Below are 12012 nucleotides of genomic sequence, written 5' to 3' on the forward strand. Positions count from 1 at the left end.
CCGCCTGACTAGCACACTCCTGGTAGGAAGGCAGCCCCAAGCCACCTTCCAGATGAAGAGCGCCACCCGTGGATGAATCTGCATCCTCCAAATCCAGCCTCCCTCCATCCGTCTAGCCGACACCCTACTAAAAAGGGCATATAGATCTCTCGCTCGCACCTGTGATCGGCCCGACGGCACCCATACCAACCTGTCAGACTCCCCCTGGAACGGCACCGGAAGACCTAAAATCATCTCAGCCAGCTGCGCCCCAAACACCTCACGCACCAGCCCCTCCCTCCATCTGCCCTCACCTGGATCCAACAAGTCACTGACCCTCCGGCCCACAAGTCTCACCGAGTCCACCAAGGTCGGCATACGGCTGATCGGCACATCGGTCAACCAACAATCCTCCAAGACATCGATGGAACGACCGTCACCAATAGCCCATCTAATCTCCGCTAGAACCCTCCCTGCTCTGGCACACATCTCCCGCCACACCAGAGAATGGCGACGACCAGCTCTCACACCAGCAACCAAACCCCCATACTTGGCCCTCATCAGAGAGGACCACATACTGTCCGGCTCCATGACATACCTAGCGGCATGACGAGCCACTAAAGCCTCCCTCCGTACCAATAGTGACTGCATCCCCAAGCCTCCGTATCTAGTAGGCTGGCATACCACCTCCCAAGCCAACAAGTGAATACCACCCCTACCGCCTTGCCTCCCCCAGATGAAATTCCTGACTAGCTGCTCAATAGACCTCAAGACTGACACTGGAATAAAAGCATGGGAAAGCAAATAAATAGGAATCGAAGAGAGTACCGACCGAGCCAAAGTGACCCTCCCCATCATGGACAGTGAGTGCATCTGCCAGCCCTCCATCCTCTGCCTGATCGTAGCCTCCAGGAAAGAACAATCACTCCCGCGCAATCGCCGGCCTGAGAGCGGGACCCCCAAGTACCTCATCACACCACCCTGCTCACCCACCCCCAATATCTCGCTGATAGAGTGTCTCACCTCCTGCCTGGTAGACGGGCTAAAACAAACTCCGGATTTTGAAAAATTAACCCGTTGACCAGACATGGCACAGTAGTCCTGTAAGAACCTACCCAAAGCCTGAGCATCCCGGCGTGTCGCACGAGCCAGCAACAGACAATCATCCGCAAAAAGTAAGTGGGAGATCGAAGGACCCTCCACTGCAGGCCTGTATGCCCCCAGCTCCTGAGTAAACACCGCCTGATGCAGCGCTCTGGATAGTGCATCCGTGCAGACAATGAACAATAAAGGAGATAAGGGACATCCCTGTCGTAGCCCTCCCACAGACACAAAATAACGTGAAGGCGTACCGTTCACCAGAATGGCAAAGGATGGAGACCTAACACAACCCATGATCCACCGAATCCACAGCTCAGGAAAACCAAACCCCTGCAGCGACTGATGAACAAACTCCCATCGCATCCTGTCGTAGGCCCGCTCCATATCAAGCTTGACTCCCATCAAGCTTCTCCTCATCGGGGCCCTCTCCAAGTCGAACATGAACTCCTGAGCAATCATAATATTGTCGGATATGCTCCGACCTCCTATAAAAGCTCCCTGCTCCGGACTAATCAGCCTCGGTAGAATGCCCCGCATCCTAGTGGCGAGGATCTTCGCCGTAGCCTTGTACAAAGTGGTGCACAGGCTAATCGGTCGAAAGTGCCCCGGCTCCGAAGCATCCCGCCGCTTCGGAATAAGGGTAATAAAAGTCCGCTGCCAGTCCGCTGACATCGCTGCTGTAGTGAAGAACTGCTGTATGGCCGCCGTCACATCCTGCCCCACTATCAGCCAGTACCTCCGAAAGAACAATAGTGGAAATCCATCCGGCCCTGGCGCCTTATCCCCGTCAAGGGACCAGATCGCCTCCCGGATCTCCTCCACCGAAACCGGCCTGATCAAAGCTACAGTCTCCTCCTCCGACACCCTCGTCGCCGGCATCACCATCTCCCCCCGGCCCCCCTCACCTGACTGCTCTGTCCACCTCGCTCTGAAAAAGCACTCCACAGTCCTCCGGATCATAGCCGGGTCATCTGTCATCTGGCCATCCTCACTCCTGATTGATCTAATCCTGTTCTGATTTCTCCTGATCAACGTAGCCTGATGAAAAAATTTTGTGTTCCGATCCCCCTCTAAAATCCACTGTACCCTGGACTTCTGTCTCCATAGTGTCTCCTGCTGTCGAAGAAGAGAATCATGTAAAGCCAAGTGAGATCTCAGATCCCCCACCTCCTCCTCTGATAGCCCCCCCCTCTGTGCCTCCCGGGTCTGTAGAAGGGAAATGGCCTCCTCCTCCTCCTCAGTCCTCCTGAAGATGTTCCCCACTTCTTCCCGATTCCACCTTTTCAGCCTCCTCCTGGTCAACTCTAGCCTACGGGACACCCGGTACATGGCATCACCCCTAACCGGGGATCTCCACGCCTCCCTCACCATCTCCCAAGACCTAGGGTAGCTGAGCCAAATCTTTTCAAACCTGAAAGGGGAACAAACAGGGATGTGTGCCTCGGTACTCACCAACAATGGACAATGGTCCGAAGCTATCCTCGGCAAATGTCTGACATGATAATCTGGAAAGCACTGAATCCACCCAGCTGTGGCACAAGCTCTGTCTAATCTCTCCCAAACACGGGCCCGCCCCTGCTGATTATTGCACCATGTGAACCTTGGTCCCGAGAAGCCCAAGTCAATTAGACCATTGGTTGAGATAAAGTCCTGAAATTCTTTGATCTTCCTATGGAGGGAAAATGGATTCCCCCCCATCTTCTCCTGAGAGTCCACAATGCAGTTGAAGTCACCAGCTATCAACATAGGATGACCATGACTAATCAACTGAGATGCCTCTTCCCACAGGGCCCTCCTAACTCTATAGTCAGTGCTGGCATAGACAGCTGAAAGAACCCAAGGTCTCCTATCACCCTCCGAAATCACCATGATCACCTCTTGATTGCTAACATTGAAACAATCCAAAGTACAACACCCCAAACCCCACACTACTATTATACCACCCGACAAACCTTGAGAGTCCACAGCATAGAACCCCCACGATCTCGGAATCGCCCTTCTAGCCTTCTGTACACTACCACCACAAAGCCGGGTCTCAAGAAGAATGCAAACATCCGGATTGTGTTGTTGCACCAACCTGCGAAACGCCGGGGCAAATGATGGTTTCCCCGCGCCTCGACAATTCCACAACAAGATCTTCATAAATCACCCTTCAGTCCGGCACAGCCCGCACCTCCGGAGCTGTTCCTATCCCCTGCATCCACTTCCATGCATTCTGCACCTCCAAGAGAATTAGGACGCACCCCCTTTGCCGAGGCCATTAATTGATGCAAAACTTGGAGGTGCTGACCATCATTACTGATTTGTGCCGTGCCATGCTCAACCTGCATCCCTCCACAGCTGGAGAAACCCTCCCCAGTCCCATTAACAACATTCTTCCCTATCACAGAGGTACAATCAACTTCACTGCTCCCCTGTGCCATTTGGCACGCCTGTAGCACCATCGACTCCCTGACATTCAGCGTCGCAGCCAACCCATCTCCCTGTTCATAAGCACCACCGATGCCGTCCTCACCACTAGCCTGCCCCGCCTGTGTCCCTCCCGGTTGTAACTCCGACGACTGCACACAACCTTGCTCCGGCAGGCCCACCCCCACCGAGAGCGACCGGAGCAAACGGCATCCCGAGGTCACGGTTAGCTCACACCGCTGATCGGCTTCAGCCCCCGTGGGATGCTCCTTCACCGTAGGAGGACGGCCTCGCACCGGTGCTAAAGGCGGAGGTGAGCTCCAGCTCCTCCAACGAAAACCAGCCGCCGGCCGCCGCGCCTTCGCCCGAGCTAGCTCCTTCCCCCCAGCTGGAGACGGAGAAACCCCCACGGCACGGTCCGCAACTGGATCAAACCTGGGCGGGCTCCTGAACCGTTTCAGCGGACTCGAACCCGGTCCGCTCGGTCGAAGGCCCCCACTGGATTTGGGCCGCAGCTCTATCCGGCCCAGACTCGGCATCGCCCGGTCCAGACCCTGAGTCACCTCGGCTCCCGACTCGGCGTCCGTCCCGAGTTTACTCGATTCACCCACCTGCAGACACGCTCCCACCTCCGATACATCCTTCTCCGGCGTCCTTCGGCGAGCCACCTTGGTCGGCTTCTGCCACCCTTCCAGATCAATCGGAGAGAGTGTAGATGCCGACCCTTCCTCCGTCCTGCTCGGACCATGGCTGGGCGACGATGGCATCTTCCCCTTCCTAGCTCCAGGACCCGATTTCTCCTTCTTCCTGGACGCCGACGGGGTCTGCCCTATCCGGTTGGTCACAAGCCAAGGGCCAAATGCACCTTCATCCCGGGGCCGGTCTCCCCCTCTCACAGCTTGCCTGGGGTCCTCCGTCGCAGCATCCCCCGTGCTTGCCTTTTCAGAGCCCGTTTCAGCCTCCGCCGGCTTCATATCCTCCGCCACCGAAGATCCGAATTCACAAAACGCCGACCCATGACCGACCCGCCCGCACTTAGAGCACGGGGCTGGCAGGTTTTCATAGACGAAACCCTGCCAGAACTTCGAGGCTCCTCCCGCCGATCTCCCCAACACCCAAGTCCCCGGCATGAGGGGCGCGGAGACACTCAGTTCGACCTTCACCCTCGCGAATCCATACCTCCGTCGTTCCTCCGTGAAGCCGTCCAACCCCAGAGGATTGCCAGCCCTCGCCGCCACCTTAAAGATGGTTTCCTTCTTCCAGAAGTCCAGCGGTAGGCCGGGGAGACGGAGCCACACGACCACCCGCCCTACACCGCCAGCCCCCATGGAGAAATTCGGACGCCACCGCTCCATCGCGAGGAGCTGTCCCGCGACTGTCCATGGACCCGACCTCATTGCCGCCTCCCGGTCCTCTTCGTTGGCAAATCTTATAGCCACGACGCCGTCCGCCAGAGGGAAGGACTCGACATCATAGTTCAGCTTCCCGACTCGCCGGATTTCCTTCGCCACCCAATCCGCCGGAACGGTCCTCCCCAAACTCCTCACAAGGACTGTAGAGCTTCTCCACTCCGACCGAACCTCTTCCAGTTCCTCCTCCGCTATATCGACCACCTCCGTATACCTCTTCTGCAACTCTTCCAGGTCACGGCCGGAAGTCCGATGGCTGATCCACGCCGGCTGCCTCGGCGCGCCTCTCGCCACCTCCGCCCATGAAGGCCGCCTCGCCGCGTTCCTGGGGAGAGTTCTGTTCTGCTCCCCAACCTCCTCCGCCTCCGCCGGCGCCGGCACTCCTCCCCCAGCCTCGGCCATTCCACCCAACCAGCACTGTTTGACAAAATGCCCCAAAGATCCTCCACCGAAACACGGATCTCAAAGCATCAGCCCGCCCATCCCCGCTCACCCCCGCTTCACACGCTGGAAAGCTTGCCATCTAATTTTTTTGATTGGAATGCAGAGAAGTCAAGATCTCCGACGATCTTCATCAACACGGTTCTCCGCTGCAGCAATTGTAACGATCGGAGCAGCCACCGTGGAAAACGATGACACGATCGGAGCAGCCACCGTGGAAAACGATGAAGAGCATGAAAGCGTGACGGCCAACTCCCCCCCCCGGCCCGGCCCATCATTGCCCGGGACCGGCTTCTACTCCTCTTACGGCCTCTGTCATAACTCATTCGAACGCTCCTTTCCATCCCGTGGCAAGCGTGAGCTCCGACCCTAACAACCGTCCGATCAACCATCACATCACAGGGCCCACCACCATAAGTACCTTTTCATCAATTTCATGGTCCAGCAGGGAGAAGGCCACATGGCACGGCACCTTTGGACCAACAGTACACGCGTACACAATGTGGAGGTGTTACGTCACCGCTGGGCAATGCCTGGGCCCGGTGTCGTAATTATAATTATAATTATCCTTTCAATTATAACACAGAAAAGAACCCTCGGGGGAATTCCAGTTACTAGAGTTATAACTTCCGTAACGTATTATAATTACACATTAAAGGCTGTAACAAGGGAGGGAGGAGGTGGTGGTGGGAGAATAAAACGCGTTTGACCGTGGAAAGCGCCGTCGGTCTCTCCTCTCGTCCACTTCAGCCCAACCCCCCTGTCTTCCCCCTCCGTAACTCCAGGGGGCAGAAGCAAAGCAAAATCCCATCCCATATCTTCTTCTGAAGCAGAGAAGAGGAAGGCAGGAGAAGAAAAAAGAAGAAGAAGGAGATAATCCATTCCGGTTTTCAATACATTCTCCTCTTCCTTTCCAGCAAATATTTTAGCATCATCGTCTCTAGCATATCATCGAACATCTTGGTGTGGTTTGATTGTATGCCGCATAGATGAATGAATTTGATGATATGGATCGAATTTTTTGATAGTTGAGGTGGAGAGGACGAGGAGGAGGAGGAGGAGGAGGGGGAGGAGTTGGAAAGATGATGGGGGATGGGGTGAAGCAGATCCTGACGAAGCCGATTCAGCTGGCGGACCAGGTGACGAAGTGGGCCGACGAGACGCACTTGTTCAAGCAGGAGTGCATGGAGGTCAAGGCCAAGACGGAGCGGCTCGCGGCGCTCCTCCGGCAGGCCGCCCGCGCCGAGCTGTACGAGCGGCCCGCCCGTCGCATCATGGACGACACCGAGCAAGTCCTCGAGAAGGCGCTGTCGCTCGTGTCCAAGTGCCGGGCGCGCGGGTTGATGAAGCGGGTGTTTACGATTATCCCGCCTGGGGCCTTCCGCAAGATGTGCATCCAGCTCGACAACTCCGTCGGCGACGTCTCCTGGCTCATCCGCGTCTCCACGGCCGCGGCCGACGACGACTTCGGCCACCTCGGCCTCCCCCCCATCGCCCAGAACGAGCCCATCCTCTTCCTCATCTGGGACCAGATCGCCACCATGATCACCGGCTCCCTCGACGCCCGCGCCGACGCCGCCGCCTCCCTCGTCTCCCTCGCCCGCGACAACGACCGCTACGGCAAGCTCATCATCGAAGAAGACGGCGTGGGGCCTTTGCTCCGTCTGGTTAAGGAGGGCCGGGTGGAGGCCCAGGAGAACGCCGCGCTCGCCATCGGCCTGCTCGCCCGCGACCCGGAGAGCGTCGAGCAGATGGTGCTCGCCGGCGTCTGCTCGGTCTTCGCCAAGGTCCTCAAGGAAGGAGCCATGAAAGTCCAGGCGATGGTGGCGTGGGCCGTGGCGGAGCTCGCCGCCAACCACCCGAAGTGCCAGGACGTCTTCGCCCAGCACAATGTCATCCGCCTCCTCGTGAGCCACCTCGCCTTCGAGACCGTCCAGGAGCACTCCAAGTACGCCATCCCCTCCAAGGGCATGTCCATCCACTCCGTCGTCATGGCCAACCACGCAGCAGTGGATCATAACTCCATGCCGGTAGATGGCCCGGAGCAGAGCCAGATGCAGCACCCCTGCGGGAACCAGAGCCAGAACAGCAAGAACCAGATGCACAAGGTGATACAGTCCACCATGGCCACCAACTCGAGCAAGACCCAGTCCAACGCCACCGGGACGGCCGGGGGCCCGAAGCACCAGCAGAACGCCTCGCTGAACGGCACCAGCATCAAGGGGAGGGAGTTCGAGGACCCGGCCACCAAGGCCTACATGAAGGCAATGGCAGCCAAGGCCCTGTGGCACCTCGCCAAGGGCAATTCGGCTATTTGCAAGAGTATCACCGAGTCCAAGGCTCTCCTCTGCTTCGCCGTGCTTTTAGAGAAGGGCGCTGATGAGGTCCGCTACAATTCAGCCATGGCTCTGATGGAAATCTGCAGGGTTGCCGAGCAGGATCCCGACCTCAGGAGGTCTGCATTCAAGCCCACCTCTCCGGCAGCTCGGGCTGTCGTCGACCAGCTCTTGAGAATTGTCGAGAAGGCCGAGTATGATGACCTCCTCGTGCCGTGTATCGTGGCGTTGGGCTGCTTGTCGAGGACGTTCCGGGCGACGGAGACCCGGATCATAGGGCCATTGGTGCGGTTGCTCGATGAGAGGGAAGGGATGGACGTGAAAGAGGCGACGGTGGCCCTGACTAAATTTGCATGCACTGAGAATTACCTCCATGTCGATCACTCGAAGGCCATCATCGATGCTGGCGGCGCGAAGCACCTTGTCCAGCTCGTCTACTTTGGCGAGCAGGCTCAGATTCCAGCATTAATCCTGCTGTGCTACATTGCCACTCATGTGCCCGATAGCGAGGCGTTGGCCCAAGCCGAGGTCCTTACTGTGCTCGAGTGGTCATACAAACAGGCATACATGGTGCAGGACCGGACGGTGGAGAATTTGTTGCATGAGGCCAAGACTAGGTTGGAGCTTTACCAGTCCAGAAGTTCCAGAGGTTACCATTGATTCATTGCAGGACACTTCCATTGGGGAAGAAGGGAAACGAAGAGGTAAGACCCAGTTCTGCTTTCCAATCTAGAGGATCCAGGACTGTATACAAGTTCAAATTATTAAGTTTACTGAAGATTGATCCCTGAATCTTATATGATCATCTTAGTGGTTGTTTGTTTTGGTTTGGTGTGGTTATGCTTGGGGTTTTGGTAGGAGGATGCTGCTGATGCTTGTTTCTTTCTCAGGAGTGTTTTGTAGGCTGGAAAGATTGAAATTTCAATTGTTTTTTCATGGTGAAGATATATATATAGAGGTCAGCAATTTCTGCTTCCCTCTAGCCTGATATTGAACAATGGACGCTCCTTTCTCTTCTCTTCTCTTCTTCAATCAGTTGCTATTTGGAATGCTTGCAGTGTTGGTCAGTTCAGTTCATTCTTCTGGTATAGGGGGCATTTTGCAGCTTGCACATGAGAACCACATGATGATAAAGGTAAGCAGCATGCAAATGGTTGTTGAAATTTGCAGTGTTTTGGGGATTAAAATACTCCTCAAGGAAACCTTTTAAATGGATATTGGACAGAGGAAGCTAAAGAGAGGTGTGCTACAGAATGTTAATTAAAGGTCGACAACAATAGGAACATTATACAATGTTGTGCTTAATACTCAATTGCTTATAATAATTCCCGAGTTAGCTTTAGGTGGTCACTGGATCAGCAGATAAAACCGTTCCACTTCCATGTATCTGTTGCCCCTCCCTCTTGTTTCAGAATTTTTTTCAGAAGTGAGTGTGAAGCATTTCTCAGTATCAGCTGTTCTATGCCTATGGAGGCAGTACTAAACTACTGCTTTGTGATGCTGCTTGATTTCCCACATCATAGATGCGCTTGATTACCTTGCAAGGATAACTAGATAGACTTTAGCGCACAAACAACTATATATTTCCATTTTTTCAGTGGCCAACTAATACATGCTCTTAGTATATCGATTCAACTAATCTGTGATCTATGCTTATTCTGTCCCTTCAACTTGTATTGTAGGTATGTTTTTCATTTAAGTCATCTACAGCCTATATAGCTCAAGTCTTCATGGTTTAACTTGAGGTTTCATCATTGTGCTCATGTAGGATTCAATCTTATACCAGTATGGTTACTCCCAATAACTATCAAATTTTTGAGTTCTGAGGAATTTTTCTACGATGGCAAGATCAAGTTTCTGCTGGGATCTAAATGGCAAGAGCATCATCTCATTTGCTTGTTCGATTTTTATAACAATGATCTCTTTACTCAAGGATAGACAGCCAAATAAGCATGTAAGTAAATACAGAGGGTGGACCGGTTTCTCTATTTTGTATTTTTCTTAATCTGCACTTTCATGCCGTGTTCAAGTGGTACACATTAATTTAAACATGGGTAATCGATAAGACATAGCAACTAGCCAACAATTTGTAGTCCAAATTTTCTGCTTACATCTCTCTTCGGATTCTAAGATTCAGAATCCTATAAAAGAGAGTTCAACTTATCTTCCTGATGACAGTGGATACCTATCAAACAAGAAGAATTGAGAAAACCTGTATCACATTCTGCAACTGCGATATATTTCTACTAACAGGCTGCGCTAAAGATGCATTACAAAGCTATAGTTCTCAGGGCCTACAGAAGATGCATTTGAAGGCCATGACTGAGAGCAAGTCAATGGAATTAAATTAGTCCTTCAGTGGCCATCAGCTTCAGCCATGTAGTAGCTAAAAATTTATACCGAGCCTTTAGTTTCTAGGAGAGAATGATATGGCGGTACACCAGCAAGCAGGGCACCTATTGTTGACTCCAAGTACTTGCCTTCCATGACACTGTTGTTTTTAAGTTACTGAGGCAACAACAAAACACAGCATATGCTTGCCTGCACTTCTGGGACAGACCACTGTTGCCTTCCATGTGGATGCTAGTTCGACCACATAAACCGCAGCACACACACAGCATGCAACCCATTTGTTCAGCATTAGATTCCCTGAGGCCTGCGAGATGTCGATAGTCACAACCAATGCCAAAGCTTGAATCGACATCTTTACAAGACCGATGAGCAATATATATGGGACACTTACAATGGCAACCAGAATCTGGTGAAGCAAAAGGCCAGATTGCAATGTTATGGGGCGTGCACCAATGATTCAACCCTCCATTCTTTTGCAGCTTGTGGCACCCAGCATTGCGGCAATTATGTATGTTTGGATGCTTGTAATGCACTCATGCAAGATCCAGTCATTGGTCCAAAGTCTCGAGGACTAATCTGTCACTACTGATAGGTACCGCGGAGATTTTGGGACACACTGGACCATCATACTTTCAGTTAGTTCTGGTTGCTAGCTATGAATATGTGTCAGATTGATGAATACATTGCATACGGCAGCGTTGATAATTAATTATCACACAGAATCTGAACACACGCTTTCTGAAAATAAAAAGCATGTATCAGTCCAGCATTAGGACTGGGGTACTGAACTTTTAGCATTGTATCAGCAGTGATGGTTGCTATAATTTCGTTTTGACTGGTAGTGTGAAAGTCATGTTACCATCTTCCAAGATCTTTATATTTGACAAGGTCAGAGTCTGTGTGAATTATCTGTAAGTTAGTTATGAGTATTTCAACATAAATTGTGATGATTTGAGAAGGAAAGATGTGAAGTATCCATGCCAAACGCTTAGTCTTATCGTTGATCTGGCACTCAATGCCAACTTGCAGAAGAAAACATTTGTATTGTGCTTCGAATGACATGAACACATTTTCTAAACATTCATCCTGCTTTCAGGACATGCATAAATTGGTAGGGTTCAAGCCTAGATCGAAGTTGCTCCTAAAGATTTATCATGTTTTTGGTTACTGATTAATATCAATATATCATGTGTTTATTAAAGAACAAGTATAAATTGGTAAGGGCCAAGCCTAGACCCAAGAAGAAGAGACAAAAGAAGACATATCTGTCTTTGCTTAGCTATGTTTAAGTCCTTACCCTCATCAAAGTGTTCTTGATCTGTTGGAAAAATGAAAAGGTTGATGCCGCTCAGAGTTCAAAGTGGGACAGATGTGGAAGTGAGTGCCATTTGGTAATGAGTTTGACGTGAAAATCTTGTGATGCTTTTCTTCTTATACAAAGCTGAGAGGGCTTTGATGGTGAAGAAGATGAAATTGTTAAGAAGGAAGAATGAAAAACAATGTGAAAAAAGAACAAGATAAGATACATCTGTCTTAGCTTAGCTATTTTTAAGTCCTTACCATCATCAAGATGCACTTGATCCAATGGAAAAATGAAAAAGTTGATGCCACTCAAGAGTTCAAAGTGGGGCAGAAGTCAAATGGAGAGCCATTTGGTAATGAGTTTGACATGAAAATCTAGTGACACTTTCTTCTTCGGTATAGGTGAGTGCGTTTTGATGGGGAACAAGATGAAATTGTTCTAATTAGTGCTGATGTTCGCACTTGCTAGTTAAATGCATACTGTTTTAAATAGTGGATTCCTGCATGACTGTTAATGCTAACTAGATTTTTTTGTGAGACACATGCATGTTGGTGCTGGTTGATGGGAGAAGTGATGTAGTAGTAGTGTTGTTTCTCATGGATAGGATGTGCAATAAATCCTAAAGTGGGGGATTTTGATCAAATTGGGGGGTTGTGGATGTGTTGATAGCAACCTAACCAAA

At 51.7% G+C, this 12012-nt stretch overlaps 1 protein-coding gene across 3 annotated transcripts; it reads left to right on the top strand.

Moving 5' to 3' along the window:
- The first annotated feature begins 6013 nt into the window (after positions 1–6013).
- LOC103720617 lies at positions 6014–9128 on the top strand. 3 transcript variants are annotated; one of them, XR_005506825.1, is made up of 3 exons: positions 6014–8379; positions 8566–8633; positions 8734–9128. XR_005506825.1 is itself a non-coding variant. In XM_008810417.3 (2 exons), exon 1 carries the CDS (start codon positions 6422–6424, stop codon positions 8333–8335), a length of 1914 nt encoding a protein of 637 aa, XP_008808639.2. In that variant the 5' UTR covers positions 6014–6421; the 3' UTR covers positions 8336–8379; positions 8566–9128. The 3 variants fall into 3 exon arrangements, 1 of the variants encoding a protein (XP_008808639.2); XR_005506824.1 differs by having other exon boundaries at positions 6014–8633; positions 8734–9125; XM_008810417.3 differs by having other exon boundaries at positions 8566–9128.
- Positions 9129–12012: the final 2884 nt, after the last annotated feature.

The sequence above is a fragment of the Phoenix dactylifera genome, chromosome 18 (genome assembly GCF_009389715.1).
Source record: "Phoenix dactylifera cultivar Barhee BC4 chromosome 18, palm_55x_up_171113_PBpolish2nd_filt_p, whole genome shotgun sequence".
Taxonomy (NCBI): domain Eukaryota; kingdom Viridiplantae; phylum Streptophyta; class Magnoliopsida; order Arecales; family Arecaceae; genus Phoenix; species Phoenix dactylifera.

Bases quoted from the DNA above. Each gene is read 5' to 3' on its own strand.
- LOC103720617 (XM_008810417.3), top strand. From the start codon at position 6,422: ATGATGGGGGATGGGGTGAAGCAGATCCTGACGAAGCCGATTCAGCTG.